We start from the raw sequence: 18,291 nt of genomic DNA, 5'->3' as shown, positions 1-18,291 counted from the left end.
TATTATAAAGGTTTTCTTCATATGTATGTTCTTATGTAATGAAAATAAAAGATGTGAATCAATGAAACTCGGCGTGGGGAAGTGTGTGTGTTTGAGTGTGTTATGACACGTTGGATGTGAATGAAACCCTTCAGAAGGTGAGAATGACGCTGATGATGTCTTTTTGGGCTTTGGATGCCAGCGAAATGCTGATACAACAGGATGTGTTCGCATGAATTCAGAGGTCGAGTGGTTGGAAATCAAGTGAAGGGGAGTTTCCTGTGAGAACTTATGTTTTTCCATATCATGAGTTACCAGCAGTTTAAAGCAACTCGGCTTCTTCATAGACGAAGGTGTGATAATAAAGCAATTTATAACATCACCTTAGACGTACTACTCCACATCAATATTTAAATAAGCTTAAATTTACTTAATTCAACCATTAGCTAAGGTCGTGTATAAATGTGGTCTTAAATCTATAATTCACCTCAATCTGTTAAACCACCTTTAAATCTTTATTTTAAGCCCAACTGCAAACATTCAGTCATAAAATCATAGACTAACTATGCCATGGTTGTAAATTGATGTTTCTTTCTGTTTTAAAGTTGAGCAAACTACTCCGCCTGGTGGACGGATGTGGGACTTCAGGCCGTGAATGATGGCACACAGAGCGGAAAACGTCGCCTCCTCTGGTTAATGAGCAACAGTAAGAGAAACACGGAGGTTTTTCCTGTCTTTTATTGACACAACAAAGTGAAGACAATCGCACTGAACGAGTTGACCCAGTTCCTGCGTTTATTCCACTCGTGATAATAATAATGAGGCTGCAGCTCCATCTAGTGGCGAAACCATGTTAGTGTCTCAATAGGAAAGTATTATTATGACTTAGAATATTATTGTAAGATTAAATTTAAGGTCATGTTACGTCACAATAAATAATATAATATTTAATAATAGTTTAATATACTTATTAAATCCATACAATATATTACTATTAAACGTTTTTATAATTAATATACGTGCAATATACACATATAAAATCTCATATTCAATCATTTACTGTTAGGACTTTTCATAAGTGACGAAAGTCTTTGTTTTTACAGTTTCATAGTTGTTTTGAAACCATGTTAGTGTCTCATTAGGAATCATAAAAAGTATTATTACGACTAAGAATATTATTATAAGATGAACTTTAAGGTCATGTTACGTCACTATAAATGTATAACTATTAAATTCATACAATATATTATTAAACATTTGTATAATTAAGGGCGCCATATGTAAGAATGTGGCCAACAACAGTTACTACATTCAAATTCTAAATACCGAGGTCTTTTAGGTGTTCGTTTTCTGACGTAACTGGCAACCCGTGGTTTGCGCGGCAGCTGAGACTCTACTGACTGCAATGATTGGTTGACGGCGGTAGGTGGCGCCACATGCCACTTCACACTTCAAAACATAAAGATGATTTGCAGTCTGCAAATTTTTTTAATGCAAATATTTTGGCTGAACTGTTGTTGTTGGTGAGTTCAGTTTGTTATATGAACATTATTCCTGAGTCTCTGTGACATATTAGGAGGATTTTATGGCCTTTTGTATTAGATTTATTACATAATGCACCTTTAATTTATGTGCAATATACATATATAAAATCCCATATTCAATCATTGTTTATACTGTATATATTCTGGAAACTGTCTCTAATGTGCATTCTATTTTTAACCTTTTATAGTGTTGATAACTTTATACATACTTTCTTGGAAATGCTTGTTTATTATTTATTATCTTTACTGTCTTTGCTGCTGTGACAATGTGCATCTCCCCACTGTGGGACTAATAAAGGACTATCTTATCTTACCTTATCTTATTTAAGGAAAGGGACACTGCAGATTAATAAACATTAAAATCTAAATATTCCAGGCTCATTTCCACCTGTTGTCCCTTGTTGTTGTGTTATTAATTTCATTTTAAGTTACTCTCAGGACTGTTAATAGGTGTTTTTACAGTTTCATAGTTGTGTTGAACGCTGTGTTTAACGCTGCATTAAAGTCTAAGTACAACATGTCACAAAGGACTAAATGTACAGTACATGCAGTCCAAAAACAAGCTGTAATAAAATGACTATTTAACCAGGAATATATAATGAGTGAGTGACTTTGTGTTTGCATGTCAGATGTTGTTGTGTATTTCATGGTCTACATCTACAAAATATAATGTGATAATAATAATATAATTTGTTGTGTGTGTTTTTTTCTTTTTAAGTACATAGAAGCACCTGTCAGTGATGACAACATCAGACGTCTGCCACAAGATGGCAGTGTTGGACGGGAATCAAACAGCAACAACCCTTTCCTCCTGACATCCGAGGAATGTAAAGACTGTGCAGACAAGATAAGCTCCCTGCTATGGAAGTTACAGTGAACTACAAAAGGTTAGAGGTTACAACAAAAGCACAATGCACCAGACAGTGATTCTAGTGTGAACACCAGGCTCAGTGCAAGTTTTATCAGTCACATATAAAAGACAACAGCTCAGGTTATGACATGTGTCATTAGGAGAGTGTGAACATGATGTGACCCCATGTTTCTGTTTGACTGGATCTATAGTGAAAACTCTGCAGATGTTTAGTTTTATCTGTTGTAAAAACACCGTGGTCCAAACCTCTGTAGAGCTGGCCTAGTTCCTTATATTAATTCATACAATCAGGTGATTGCACACTTTGTTTTAAACAGTGTTGATAAGGTTACATTTAGTAGAAGTAGGAGAGTGTGAGGGCCATATATGTAAAAATATATTTAAAAAAAAGCAGAAATCAGAGAAAAAAGGTCTGAAGCTTGACTTTAATCCCAGAATTCTGAGGAAAAAAGGTCACAATTGGAAAAAAAAACAGTCAGAATTCTGACTTTAATCTCAGAAGTCAGTTTTTTTTTTTTTACATTTGGCCTTAATCCTCTTCCGAAGTGTTGCCATCACAACCATCATCATGATGATGATCCTTCAGGTCTTTGAATGGCTCAGGATCTTATTGTGTTTTCAGGTCAGCACTGGACCTGGATCTGGATCTGGATCTGGACCTGCCAAGCCTTTGAAACCCCGGGAAGAAAAGGAAGGATTTATAACCTCGGCACATAAAAGAGGAAAAGAAAAGGTGAGACTTTCTAAGAAATGAGTTTGCTCTAAATACTGAAGGAAAGTGAACACAGGGGTTGGTGCATGAGTGAGTCTGAATTCCCACCACTGATTGTAGATTATGCAAAGCCTGGAGTGATCTATGAAAGAGGAAGTGACTGAGGGTGGAGATTATTTAACTTGTGTTATTTGGCAATCACTGTGCCACTTCCGTTATACTTCAAATCATATTATAACTAAGCGTGATAACTGTGTTCATCCCTCAGTCTTTATGTTCTGTAAACATATATTATATATATGTACTGTAAATAACGGTAATTTGTCCTGAGTGTATCATGTACAGTATATGATCGTATTCTGTATTCAAACTACTCTCAGATTTGAAGATAAATTGCAATATAGCTGAGATATAAGCATGACAATAGCCTCGCTTTAACTGGCACTCTTTCTTTTTTTTTTCCCTTGGCCAATGGGGGTCAAGTCATATGGCTTGGGTCTGGTAGATGTGAGTGGGGGGAGGGGTTGTTTTCTTTCAATATCTCCTCTGAGCCAATAAGCAAGAGTGCTTCCAAATCAATCCAATTATCAAGTACAAATTAGAGCCCTGGCAACACCTCACACACACCAGTCATTAAAATATTAAACTCCCATGTAAACAACACAAAAAACAGCTCTGTTCTTATTTTTATTTACATATTAAAAAAAAAAAAAAGATGCAGGAACTTGATCCTATAAAATAATATTTATATGTACACATATGTCTCTATTGTGTCTTATATTTGCTTTGAAATTCTTAATTTTCAATTCCCAGTATATATTTGTGTGTTTATTGATAACTAACCTGGTGTAACACATTATTTGAACATGATATGGTCTCTATCTGATACTTATAAGTCATTGTGTAATACATGTTTTTGTCTACTGTAAAGTAATGTTGTTTTTTTTGTTTGTTTTTTTAATATCAGTGCAATATTTTATGTTATGTGACATTTAGAATTTAATGTAAAGTTATGGTAGACAAAGGCGAAATTATTTATAATGAACTTATTACAGTCGGACTTTAGACTTTTAGTTTGGTTTGTTTAAGAGTCAAACTACTTTTATTACATTATGTGGCTCGTGTGGTTGTTGTTTATGACTCTTTTATATCGAAAATAACGGTGTTTATTGTCTTCATCTCCAGTCTCAGTCTTCACATAAAGGAACATTATGCACAGAACTGTGTCACTGGCCCTTTAAGAGGACGAACGCCAGCCCAGAACAACTGTTTTATGCAAATGTGACAAGCCGAACGTGCCACGAGCCAATCAGAGGCCACGTCGAGTCGCGGGAGATCCGAATTTCGCGGGACGAAGTTTGGCGCTAAAAGAAAAAAAAAAAAAGAAGCTGCTGTTCTTCTTCGTCTCTTTTATGGAGAGCAGAGCTGCTGATCCACATCACACTGAGACCAGGTCTGACTCGGACTCTGCAGCACAGGCAGCGACCACAACAACAAGGATTAAACCAGAACTTTAATGAGACTCGAGGAGGGAACAAAAAAAAAAAAAACACTTCTGAAACCGGACTTTAAAACACTTTATATTTATTTATTCTCTAAATATTTTGACCGGACAAAGGAAACAACACGGATCTGCAGTCTGCTGTGTGTGTGTGTGTGTGTGTGAGATCTGGCGAGTATTACTACAAGAACTTTACTTTTAACCCGTGTATTTTGGAAGTTTAACTGTTGAATGAGTCGCTTTTTCGTATGATTACAGTAGATTTATTAGCCACAGTGAGAGAGAGAGAGAGAGAGAGACTGCAGTAGCTCCAGTTTACAGCAGATCGGGAGGAGGATTTGTGTCAGACTGGTCTGAGGTGGTCTTCATCAGACTAAACCACTAAATCAGTCCGCTTTCATTTAGTTTAACAGTGAAAAAAACCCAGAATGATGCGAACGCCTAAAGGCGTCTCCCCGGCTCCGGGTCCGGCTCGGTCTCTGGGGGGTCTGCACTGCTCCCAGCAGCACAAGCAGCTCAAGCTTCTGTCCTCAGGTGGAGTTAAAGCAGACTTCTTCAGCACGGGACTGTCCAGTCCGCCCATGAGCTCGGTACCGATGGGCTACTTCACCCAGATCTGCAACACCGCCGCGGCCGAACAAAGAGCCAACAGCAGCCTGTACTCAACCCCCCATGGACCCGAGGCTAAACCCGTCAGATCATCCTCCGGGCGACTGCCGGTAACGAATCAAACACACACTCTGCACTGCACCTTCATACAGTAACTCATAGAAGACCATTGATTCACACTTAGTCCTGGTCCTGGTACTGGTCCTGGTACTGGTCCTGTCTTTGTGGGTGGAATTGTGTGATGGTTTGGGGTGAGATGGGGGGGGGGGTCTTTAGATTAGGGAACACATATTCACCATTAAATAGGTGCTTACTAACATGCATATAAGTAGCATACTAGCCCTTTATCAGTAATCATTAAGCACATATTAAACCCTTATTCTACATAACCTTATTCTACCTCTATTACGACATGAATTAAGATTTTTCCTTCATAAGGTGTTAATACGTGCTTAATATTTACCAATAAAGAGCTAGTATGCTACTTGTATGCATGTTGGCAAGCACCTATTTAATGGTGAATATGTGTTCCCTCATCTAAAGTGTCGCCACCCTCACAAATGTGAACAGACACATACAGACAATGATCGCCAGATGAATCGATAATGACAATAATCATGATGTGCAGAGAAGAGACGAGAAGCGAAAAAAGCCCCCTAAATGGTTGTGCACGCCCTTATCTGAACAGCTTTATTTGTGATCACGTCCTCTACGACAGCTGCTCTCACTGCACCTGTTATTACTGCAAAGCAAGACCTGAGTAACCTGTTATATGGCTTCAGGTTAGAGGTCAGAGGTCGTAGACAGACAACTGGTGCGTCTTCCTGAGAGCGGATGATAGTATTTGCATGTGAACATAACTGTTAAAAAAAGGAGGGGGGGGGAGGGGGGTAGAAAAGTCAGTTGAATGATAAGTTGAAAGAATAACAGAGCTATATAAACAGAATTATTCCCATGCTGGAGGGATTATTGTCCTCTGAATTGCAGTAAAGCTCCAGGTGTTAGGGGTCAGAGTGTGGGCAGGGTCTTCAAATCTCACGTTAACCCACAGACCTCGGCCTAATAGCTCCTTGAAGAGGATTAGATGGACATAAGTGAAGTGATAAACAGGCTGCAGGTGCCAGCTGGCTTATCATACGCCAAGGTGACATGAGTCTGTGTATCTGTGGATTATGGAAGACAACCTCTTCATGTGAAGAGTCTGACACCGGCGCTGCGTTGGCCGGCCTGATATGAAGCGTGGTGGATGTGGGCTGCGGCTGAAGATGGTTTTCAAGTTTAAAGATAAGAAGCCAGAATTCTGAGTGTGTTTCCACCCTGATAAACGAACTGTCTGTTCTTCTTCTCTTCCTTACAGTACAGTATGTGATGATGTCATCACGTTAACCTTGAGTGACTGGCAGGGCTGATGTAAAGAGACATGTTGTCATTTAAAGTACAGTTTAGTGTGTTCACGTGTGATGAGAAAGAGTCGAGCGCTTTTGAAAGAACACGGCAGGTTTCAAAAGTCCTGAAGTCCCGCGCTTATGAAACTTCCTCAACACGTTTCAGTAAAAGAGGTAAACTTCCACTTTTAGAGTCAATTAAAAAAGACTAGAGATCCCAACACAGTGACCTTCTTAACCATCCTAAGGCCGTCTCCTTCCTTCTTTCCTACTCCCTTGTCACTTCTCATTATCATAAATTCACATTAGAATCACATTTAGAGTCACATTAATCATAATCTGATTTATATACTGTATGTGTTCGACACAGCAGCTTGAGTTTGTGCTCAGTCATGTGTCTTGTTTACAGGAAGTGCTTAATATCAGCTTCGTGAATCACTTCCTGTAACTTTATAGCAATCCCATAAACATGAAGAAGCGTCGTCTCTGTGTTGTAATAGCGCTCGTGTCGCGTGTAATTGCACACTTCACAAAGCATCAGAGACTTCACCTTCACCTTTGAATCATGTTAAATGCAGTAAATAATAATAATGTCGCGTCACTTTCGGTTTAATATGGATGTAGTCAAAATCGAACATTAACTCGAAGCTCTACGCTGCAGCAGATTATCAACGTTGTCTGTTCCGTAACAGAGGAGAATTATGTTATGTCCAGCGTGGCCCGGTGATCTTTTGACATGTGCATAAAATCCACCGCCGCAGACAAAGTCACTCTTATTCCCTGCTTATGTCACATGTGCGTGCTCTCAGATTGTCATGGAATGTGCTCCGTAATCTGCAAAAACGACATAAATTAATATCAGCTTCATGAATCCCTTCTTTTATCACGTCCTGCTCTTGTATTCAGTGTTGACCCCATGTTGTGAGCCTCTTTTCTGATTCATGTCACCAGTGTGTGACGACTCTATTTACCTAAACACCTCTCATTCACTGTAGTTTTTTTAAACTCCAGCCTTGGGCCAGCACTGGGCCTTGGAGCCTGGTTTCTCAATGAGGGAAATGTGCATTTCAAATGAGCCAAACCCCCGACCCTAGCTCTCCACCAGAACCCAAAATGGCCACATCCACCCTTTGCATTTTCCTCATCACTGACATGTCTTATCAGCAATGCACGCCATTGTTGTGTCTTTGACTGCTAAGGGTGTGGTGGTGAGGGATTATTTTTTTTGCAGGGCGTACTGTAACTTGCCCTTCGCTTGGCTGGAATCTGGGTCGCAGTGAGGCAGCTTGACTGGTGGCCGGTGTTTGTTGGTTTGAGAGGAGTCCCAGCAGCAGACATCCTCTCCATGTGTGACTCACTGTGTGTCTGTGTGGAGATCTCATCACAGATGACAGGAGTCAGCCAAAGAATGTCCAACAGGGTCTGACACGTGCAGATTTCGGGTGTAACTGGGCAGACAGACAGGCAGGCAGGGTCAGGCTGTAGCTGATGCTAATTTTCTTGTTAACAACTGAATAGGCGATCACTTGTTGCATTGTATAATAGAGATGCAACTAACAATGTTTTTTCGTAATCGATTGATCTGGTGGTTATTTTCTCGATGAATCGTTTGGTCCATAACATGTCAGAAAATGTTAAAATCAATCAAACCTGGAAATGACGATGTTCTCGAACATCTTGTTTTTGTCCACAAACCAAAATGATTCAGTTTTGATGATTCATTTGCTATGTGGAGCAAAGAAACAAAGAAAATATTCACACTTAAGAAGCTAAAACAATCAGAAATCTTGTTTTTAATAATGAAAAAAGCATCAAAATAGTTGACGAATAATTTAGTAATCGATTAATTGTTTCAGCTCTGTTGTATAAACATGGGGGATTGGTTAAAACTGAGCAGCACGCCTATAATAATGATTATTAACTTAATCTCCAGCTTTCTGTCCATGTCAATGATTTGTCTCAACTGTTTTTTTTACTCTTTACTCTCAGAGGTCTGACAGTCTGCTTGTGTGTTTGCGTTTTAAGGTTGACTCAGCAAAGAAATCCCTGAGCACCCGAGCCCCCGCCTTAACCCATACAGCTGCAAGGCAAAACCGTTGGTTTCCTCTTACAACATGTCAGCCTGTAGCTATGATTCGAAGTGAAGATCTTGACAATGTCCACGTGGAGCACATTCAGGTCATGCAAGTAACGGAGCTGCGCTTTAGTTTCAGAGAGCGTTGCTGAATTATTTAATACTAAATTTTTTTTTTTACTATTGCTGATGCGCTAAATTCTGATGAGTGACGTGAAACTAGACCGACCTTCACCTGTCACTGCTTGTTGGCAGCAGACTAGTATCTAATTCCTCTCTGTAACCGCTGCTGTTTTCTAAGCCAACAAAAACACAACTTTTACTCCCACAATTAGCGCCGACAGCTTCCATTTTGTTACAGAAAGCCAGTCACGGTCCTTTTGAGGCATTAAAAAAAAGCCACATACGGCAGCACACTCGCTGTGTTGCTCCAGATGTCGCCAGTCAACAGGTGGATGTGTCAGGAAGGAACACTGGGACAATGGCAGCCTTCATTATAAAGCACATCCACACACGCTCTCAGTCGAGGCCCCGCTTTCTCCATCGCTGAGAGTTTGTCAGTTGCCTAAACCCATTAGCCATGGCACCGACAAAGAGAGGGATTGCTGTTTTATTTTGTGCAGAGACACGGGAGGAAATGCAAATACATGAAAGGTGAGGTCCTCACCAGATGTACCCAGCATGCTCAGGAACACCGAGCTGATTTCCCACGCCTCGTTCAGCTCAGTCACCATTGAGGAGGAATCAGTCGGCACTAATGTTCTTCTGTACCTCGTATAACATTCTCCATGTTAGGGCCTCGTCACTTAGCACGACTTTCCGGACAGTTTATTTTGAAAGGGAGAGAGGATATGTTGTAATGTTGTGACTTTCAATTTTATATGTGGGTCACTGCATAAAAAAACAATGGTCACGTGATGTCTTCAGTGGTTTATGTTGGGGTCCAAAAGTCGTGTTTGTGTTTTCAGTTGAAGTTACAGCATGTTACAGTTCCTCTGTGTGTGTGTGTGTGTGTGTGGTTCGAAGAAAGGAGACCTAGGAAGGCTTGAGAGGGGGGAGGAGAGTTCAGTGAGTGATGCCAGGGATTTCCTGGCGTTTTGCAGGCAGTCGTTCAAGACCTCATCCCCCTCCCCTTTCTGTTGAGTTCACACACACACACACACACACACGCATACGAGATCAGCCCCTCTTCAAGTGCTTTGGAAAGTGTGAGGGGGTTTCTTTGTTTCTGCACTTGAGGGCTGTTGTCACATTTACGACATGGCACTTTTTTCAACGACCCCTGTATTTAGCACATTTGCCAGCACAGTTGCATGGAGGAGCTGCTGCACTCCACATTTTAACACTGTTCAAACTTTTCTCGAGTGAGATTTGTCCAGGATTCTAGAGACACCCTTGAAATCCTTATGATGACTAAAAGTTTCTGTCTCAGTGAGAAAAAAAAACGTCTTTGCTCATTCATTGTTTTATAATGTGTATATAAACTCTGCTCTCTAGGCTAAGAGGAAGCTGGATCTGGAGGACCCTCTGAACTTCCCAGAGTTCCGCACACCAAAAGGCAAAGGCAGCATCACAGTCAGGATACCAAGTCCAAGGAGTGAGTATTATACAGTGTTGAAAACCAACATTATAGCCTTATTATCTGTCCAGCTCCTGTCTGTCTTCAAATTTGCAAAAACACTCTGCATTATATCATCAACTGGTATGGCTCACAACATTTAACTTTGGCTACTGTGGCCACTCATTGAAATTTAAAGAAACTGTCGTCAAATCAGATTCCTGGCTCCGACTAAGAGGTTACACTAAAATAAAGTGAACTGACACATACATTATATATTGTAGACACCAGTGAGAATGACTATTTTAGTATTGTATTCAGTACGTAATATCAGACGATCAACCAACCTTTAGTAATGAAACAGTCTTTAAATGTGCTGAAAATGACAGAAACCCATTTGTGGAGCTGCTCTGTTGTTTTAACAAACAGTCTTTTCATGCGAGTGCCATTTGTTCAAATCTTTGCCCTCAGCTCCAAAGTCTCCAGGGGAGCGGACGCGCTACGACACCTCCTTGGGCCTGCTGACCAAGAAATTTGTGGGTCTGATTGCCGAGTCTCCCGATGGCGTTCTTGACCTGAACTGGGCCACCGAGGTTCTGGAGGTGCAGAAGAGACGCATCTATGACATCACCAATGTCCTGGAGGGAGTGCAGCTCATCAGGAAGAAATCAAAGAACAACATCCAGTGGCTGTGAGTTGAAAGTTATCAGCAGAGATTTTATATATTCAATTTCAGCCATTGAAAGTAAAAGGAATCAGAAATTTAGATATAATATTAGGTACAACATCATCATTTAATGCAAATAAACGATAAGAAATAAGTTGCACACTATGAGGGGCCGTACAAGAAATTATTCATTCTGGCACTCTCACATACATACATTCTCCTTTCACAGACATAGATTTTTTACTCTTTTAATAGTGTATTTTTAACTCACACATTCATACGTTTTACTATGTACACAAGGACAAATAGCTCATGTGGTTAAGAGAAAGACTTGAGTCCCTGAGGTCAGGGGTTTGAATCTTAGATGGAGTGATTTTTTTAAGTACATTGTTCAACACAAAGAGTAAATAGGTGTTAAAAAAAACATGAGTAGTGTGGAAAGTTAGCTCAGCTGGTTAGAAAGAAGCCTTTCTGTCCTGACGTTGAGAGTTCAATTCCTTTATACTTCAATACTTCAATTTAATGTTCCACGTCCAAAGTGGAGACTGAAAAGCACAGAGAGCTTCTGAAAAATAACAGGGATGTGTGGCGTGGTGGAATTGTTTAACGACCGTTAATCAATTCCAATTTTCAGAAGAAAAAAAACAAAAGAAGCAAAAAATAAATAAAAATTGATTGGGGTCCAGGTGTCCAGTAACTGCTGCTTAAAAATAATCTGCACATTAATTAGACTTTTGTGTGTAATGCGTGCACATCATTTTTTTCCCATTGTTAACAGGTGACTTCAGTGAAAACCACATTCACTTGTTCATGCATCAGCCAGTCCATCTCAACTGCAGCTGTTTGGAGCTCTTCAGTGTTGGGATGTTAACACAGACACTTCACAAACACTCATTTTGGACAATAAACCTTCTTTATTCACACTTTATTCACACATAACACTTAACTTGATCCACGTTTAGCTCACTACACTTTCTAAATATTGTTCACTACTTCACTAATGTTTCAGCCACTCCCACATAGTAGTGAACAATATTTACAAGGTGCAGTGACCTAAACATGGATCATAAAGTTTGAATAAAGAAGTTTCATGAAACATGAAAAAGCAGCAAACAAGTGAATGTGGTTTTCACTAAAGTCACCTGTTAACAATGGAATGTTAACGTCTGTCTGAGGTGATGAAATCACAGGTGAATCCTACTTTACTGCTGCATAAACAAATACACATGTACATACATTTGTGTTTGTTCTAGGGCTGCAACTAGCCATTGTTTTCATCATCGATTAAACTGTCCGTTATTGTCTGGATTCATGGTTTGGTCCATAAAATGTCAGAAAATGTTCAGAGCAAAATATGTTGTTAGTTTACACCTGACATTGAAATGTATCAGGATGCACAATATTATCGGTATTGGCTTTGAAAAGTTTGAAAATCGACAAACACAGCAAACTTTTTTGTGGATGAGCATTAAAAATAACTAAATACATTAACATGTCAGTCCACTAGATGGTGCCAAGTGCTCACTTTCACAAGTGCTGTCAGTATATTGCAATATATGATTTGGCAAATATCGTGATAAATTGTATCATGGTGTCTCTGACGATTTTTATTTTAAATATATAAAACAAGTAGGGATTACTGCATTATTAAACCATTACTAAATTAATTGTCACATACTTTAATAATCAATTATTTTTTGTTTTTATTATTACCAATGTTGAACATTTTCTGGGTTCTTTGTTCCTTATAACAAAGAAAGAATTAAAACCGAATCATGTTTGGTTTGTGGATTTAAAAAAAGGACATTTGAGAATCATCATTCCCAGGTTAGAGGAACACTGATCAACATTTTTCAAACATTTTCTGGATCAAACAAAGAAAATAATAACATGAACATTTCCTGGATTCTTTGTCTTTGTGTAACAAACAGAAAACAACATCATTTGTATGTGAAGACAAATGAAATGAAAGGAAAGGTGTGTGTTTACTGTGGAGCAGTTACGTCACATTAGCGTTAGCATTAGCAGCAGGTGTAATCTGAACACCTGCGATCGGATCACTCAGGTCGGATGTGCAGCAGATGTGAAAAGAGCATCAACACAACATCTAAGAAATGTGTGAATCATTTTTAAGCAGCAGTTACCACATGTTTGTCCAGCTGCTCCTCTCTTCCTGCTGCTCCTTCTGGCTCCATGTGCATGGAAGGTCTGACTGGCAAACAGGAAGTGGATGATTTCCAATTAGATTTATCAAGAGGGGAGGTGGGGAGGACCGCACCAAACCAGGAGGAGTCCACTTTCCCTTTGTGTTGTGTTTTGTGATACATACAGTACATATATTATTTAAAATATTTAAAATATTACTTACTAATATTATGACTACTTGTGCATTAAACGTATGAATGTGTGAGTTAAAAATATACAATTATGAGAGTAAAAAATCTATGTATGTGAAAGGAGAATGTATGTGTGTGAGAGTGCCAGAATGAATAATGTCTTATACGGCCCCTCATAGCCCACTACATCAGATCTAACAGCAGAAGTGAAACCACAGATTTACTGTTTCCTTTCACTTAGCACACCTGACACCGAGTGACTGTGACTAATCAATTTTAATGTAAGCAATGCATCATACAGTGTGAGTTTGGTTTATTTACTTGCTTTGTGGTGCTGCAGGGTTGGAGATGTATTTGAGGGTGGTGCAGGAGGAGGAGAGAAGGCCCGTGCCCTCAGGAAGGAGCTGGGAGACCTGGAGCGAGCGGAGCGCTCTCTGGATGAACTGATTCAGTCGAGCACGACGCAGCTCAAACAACTCACGGAACACAAAGACAATCAGAGATATCCTTTACATGCGTCTGTGTGTTCAACTGCAAGGCTGCAGCAATGGCTTCTGTGTTTTGATGAAATGATCCACGTAGCATGTGCTGCCGTTGTTAGCCTTGACCCCCACCCTGCACATTGGGATATGTGACGTACCAGGACATTCACTCCATCGGCAGTCTCCGAGATCAGACGGTCATTGCTGTCAAGGCTCCTGCGGACACCAAGCTGGAGGTGCCAGACGCAGCAGGGGTGAGAGTGAATCCACACAAATATATTTGAGTTTTCAAATTGCATGTACACCGAAAACAAACCAGCACCAGCATGTATATTTGAAACTGATGATCATCTATTTCTTTGTCCCTGTCCTCTTACAGCAGGCATCACTACAGATCTACTTAAAAAGTAAAAATGGCCCAATTGAAGTCTACCTGTGTCCAGAAGAGGGTCTGGAAGACGCCAGCCCTGTGAAGAGCCTGCTCACGCCGAAAAAGGAGTTTCCTCAGCCCCTCTGTCCTCCGACTGCGACCCTAATAGCACCACCAATGTACAGCATCAAAGAGGAGCCTGTTGAACGTAAGCTTGTTTTATCATTCAGACGTAACCGCAGAGTGTAATATATCAATGTCTAGTTCAATTCTCTGCTGAACACGACCTCCACTGTTTTAAATCAATACATGAGTAGAAAAGGCAGAAGAACAATCCCATGTTTTGTGGTTACTGGGCTAAAATCAAATGTTTGGAACTCATGGTGAATTAGTTCATGTTGACGGAACCACAGTGACGTAACCTCACCCTCTCACCTGCTCTGTCCTCTGCTTCATCGCAGTAAACATGTCCACGTCCGCTCCAGCTGCAGCCTCAGCGACAAACTCCAGTTCCTCCCTGCTGGATGTGGAGGGTCTGCTTGGTTTGCCCCCCAGTCTGCTCCAGATCACAGAGGACCAGCTCCCCGGTACCTCGTTCAACGCAGATCCCAACACCCCATTCGTCAGTTTCTCGCCGCCACTGGACCACGATGATTACCTGTGGAGCCTCGAGGACGGCGAGGGAGTGTCAGACTTCTTCGACACCTACGATCTCGGGGATTTGCTGAAGAGCTGAGGCATAAGAAAGAAGAATGGGGAATAATTTAGAGAAAAGAGAAGGTGATATTTAATTTAATTCCTTCTCAAAATATGAAACATTACACTATGAAGCCATCACTCTTTGTTGTCATGCCTGTTCTACCTTATCTTAATAATATTAAAGTAAAAATCCCAAAAACATGGAGGCACTGATGTGCATAAACTCCAATCGTGAAGAAACAGGATTTAAAAAGCAGGGATTAGTTTTTTTTAGATCGAGCTACAAATATTCAAACATGTGAGTTATTATGCATCACATGACCAGCATGACATCTGCTAACATCCGTGTATCAGGCGGCGGTTGTGGGTGTCTCACGCCGTAAAATCTCAGGAACTTTTTTTTGTCTTCCTTTGTTTCCAAAGTCTTCATGTTTGTGCCACTCTTTGGCCCATAGGGGGCAGCCTTGTATTAAGTGAGCTTTAAACGGCCATGCAGCTTTACAGGAGTCAATCAGTGGACGAGAGCGAGCTAAAGCCATTATGAACCATGTGTCAGGGTTCTTTATCATTTTTCAACGAATGAAGCTGTGAATATTCATGTGATTCAAGTCCTTGTTGACAAAGGAGCTTCTGCAGCTTCAACACAGATCAATCTGTGATTTTCAAACATGAACACGAGCCATTTCAAGGCTCGATTCTGTCTGATAATATTTGCTCTCTCCAGCCTTGAGCTTCACGTTGGTGCTTACACTGTGTGCCAGACTTACTGATACTGGAGCCAGAGATGATGTCTTTTTTCTTTATTGAACACACATAATCTCAGACTGAATGAGACGAGTTCTAAACGTGCTGTTACAGGTTTGGCATCATCGTTGATTCTTCCATTAATAGCTGATTTTAATGATTTTTTTTTTTGTAGTGTAAAACTACTATTGTATTTCTGAGGAAATGTCCCAAGAGAATGATAACCATGTGGTTGGTTAATATATGTAATTAATGAGAGGAGCAGTTTTCCTCTGACATAATTTGGATTATAAACCATGAGGGTTTATCTTAACTGTTCAGGTTTCAGGTTCTTGAACTCTTCCTTGTGTTTTTCAGGGCAGCCAATTTAAATATAGACAGATGCAACAGAGGTTCGAGCAGGTGTGAGTTTTATGTTTTTTTTCTTTTTTTTTCCTGAAACGTTGTAGACGTTGGGAAAGTTTGAATTTCATGTTGATGCATTTATTTGCTTTCCTCTACGTTGCAGAGATAAGCTAAGTGTCCTGTCCTAACAAAACTTGAAAATGTGTGAGTGTGTTTGTGTGTGTGTGTGTATTTGATAGTTTGGTAAATGGGTGAATTTGTGTGTTTGTTTTTATAATGTAGGTTTAGAGGATGTGAATCTTCAGACTTGGTAGTTTGTTTTTTGGTTTCTCAATGAGCATTATTTTCCTGGTATTTGTACATAATTACGTTTGTATTTATACCTATTTTTCTAAATGAATTTTTGGACGTTGCAAAACTGTTTTTGTGAGACATGCAGCACTTAATGTTGTAATACTGTGTGGTCTGTTTGAAAGGATTAAATAAAATAAACTAAAGCCATGGTTTACATTGGAATTTCTACTCCTACATTTTTTCTGGTTTTAATCACTTTTCATAGCAGGAACCTGCAAGTTATTTTGCAGTAAATTTCCAGACTTGCTTCAATTAATTCCTCCTTTTTCCCCAATGAGAGACTCTTTTCTGTCTAATGAGAGGAGACTGAGGACGCCGAGAGTTGATCGAACACAAAGACTGACATTACTTTGGGACAGAGACACGAAGACGTGACAATGACGCTGGATGAGAAATTAACACATTCAGACAGGCAGACAAAAGCCAGCCCATCATTTTTTGGGGGAGAGGGTTGCTTTGGAAACAAACTCAAAAGGCCATAGGCCCACAACAGGTCAAAGTTCAGGGGTTAGCGTGGAGTGGTGCTCCCTGCTGCAGGGAAAGGCGGAGCATTTGCAAGGAAATTTAAGAGTAAATACAAAAGGAATGAGTGTGTTTTTGCACACTCATTCCCTTTATTATTTTCCCCCAAAAGCTTCCAGATTCTTGGTCTAACCTCAAGGTGCTTGCTCAGTTTGACGATAGACTTTGTAAGACAACATAAATGAAATAAGAAAAGAACCCTTAAGCATGTGTTTCATACAAACTCTAGTGTCTGTTTAAACCAACAGCAGGTGTATATATAACCACTCTCACAGCCTTTGACACTGTGGTTTACTTGCTATCTAAACACTAGCACACCTCAGCTCTGTTACATCACACCTTCAACCGCTGAGACAACAAGAGACAGACGGTTAACAGTGTTAGACGACTTCTTCATTTGCCAAATGAAAAAAAACAAACCACTGGGCTGTGGTGAAAATGTTGTGTGTCATTGTTTAAGGCTGCAGGATCCAGAGGGGTCTCATTAGAATCAGAGACAACATTTGGTTCCGTTTAGGACATCGTACAATCGTCAGTTATGGGCACTGAACGCCTTGAAGTGACTGGCATAATGTATGACTGACTATACGTGACTGAACAGTTCCAGGAAAGCATTAATTTAATTGTTCTTGGTGATACTGCATTTATTATGTATAAATGGTTCACACGCACAAACAAGTTGGACTGCCCTGCTCTCAGTCTGGAAAACATTTGTGTTGCTTTACCAACTGTGATGACAAGAGATGCCAATCTGAGGGTGGGGCTGATGGGCAGGTATGTTGACAGCGGTGAAGTCATACCAAAGAGGTGAGCGTCACATGTTGCTGTGATGATGTGTTTTAAAGTCACACTTCCAGTTTTTAATGGAGGACCTTTCCTTTCCTGTCCAATACATTTCATATGCTTATTCCAGTGAGGAGCTGAAGCAACAATAAATCACCCCCCCCCCCCTCTTTCTCCCGGCAGTCCTCCCATACTCAGTCATCCGTGTCGACCAGAGGAGGGGGGTATGTTACGGTAAACTTGGGCCTAATGGCTTGACAAGGGTAGTAAATTGATAGCAGAACTAGAGGAGCTGAGTCAACAGGCAGAGCGAAGAGAGTGAAGAGAGACTGCGCTGCTGGGAAGCAGAAAGGAAATAAGAGCAGCTGTAATCTTTCCTGGAAGATGTCGGTACGACCTCTGTGCTGCTGCTGCTGCTGCTGCTGCTGCTGCTGCGTTTGTGCGTCACAGAGAAAGAGGAACGCTCACCAAAAACTTAATTGCTCACAGGCCATGAGGCTTTAAAACTGTGAAGAGGATGCATGATGGGTAAAAGCAGTGGATATGTGGTGTTTAGGAAGGAAAGGGCTGGGGAAACATGAAGTGAGTCACTCTAGACAATGAAGCTTCTATCTCTTTCTCCCATTTCTGTGCCGTCCCACCTTTGTCTTCCTCCCCGCGTTGTCCACCTCCCCCTCCCACATTCCCGCCACCTTCCAGAACTATTTAGCTCTGTCACTTCCCTCCCCTCCCCTCCCTGTCCTTGGACTTGTGTTC

General features: G+C 40.5%; 1 protein-coding gene across 1 annotated transcript; it reads left to right on the top strand.

The window, feature by feature from the left end:
• Window positions 1-5,035: 5,035 nt before the first annotated feature.
• e2f2 (E2F transcription factor 2) lies at window positions 5,036-14,824 on the top strand (the record flags this gene model as incomplete). The annotated part of the gene is made up of 7 exons (XM_083885802.1): window positions 5,036-5,326; window positions 10,173-10,272; window positions 10,705-10,924; window positions 13,577-13,759; window positions 13,858-13,972; window positions 14,098-14,296; window positions 14,550-14,824. The coding sequence occupies 7 exons, from the start codon at window positions 5,036-5,038 to the stop codon at window positions 14,822-14,824; spliced, it is 1,383 nt and encodes a 460-aa protein (XP_083741928.1).
• Window positions 14,825-18,291: the final 3,467 nt, after the last annotated feature.

This window comes from Microchirus variegatus (assembly GCF_963457635.1).
Source record: "Microchirus variegatus genome assembly, chromosome: 2".
Lineage (NCBI taxonomy): Eukaryota > Metazoa > Chordata > Actinopteri > Pleuronectiformes > Soleidae > Microchirus > Microchirus variegatus.
Note: the sequence above shows the minus strand (reverse complement) of the source record. Positions and strands in the feature narration are given on the sequence as shown.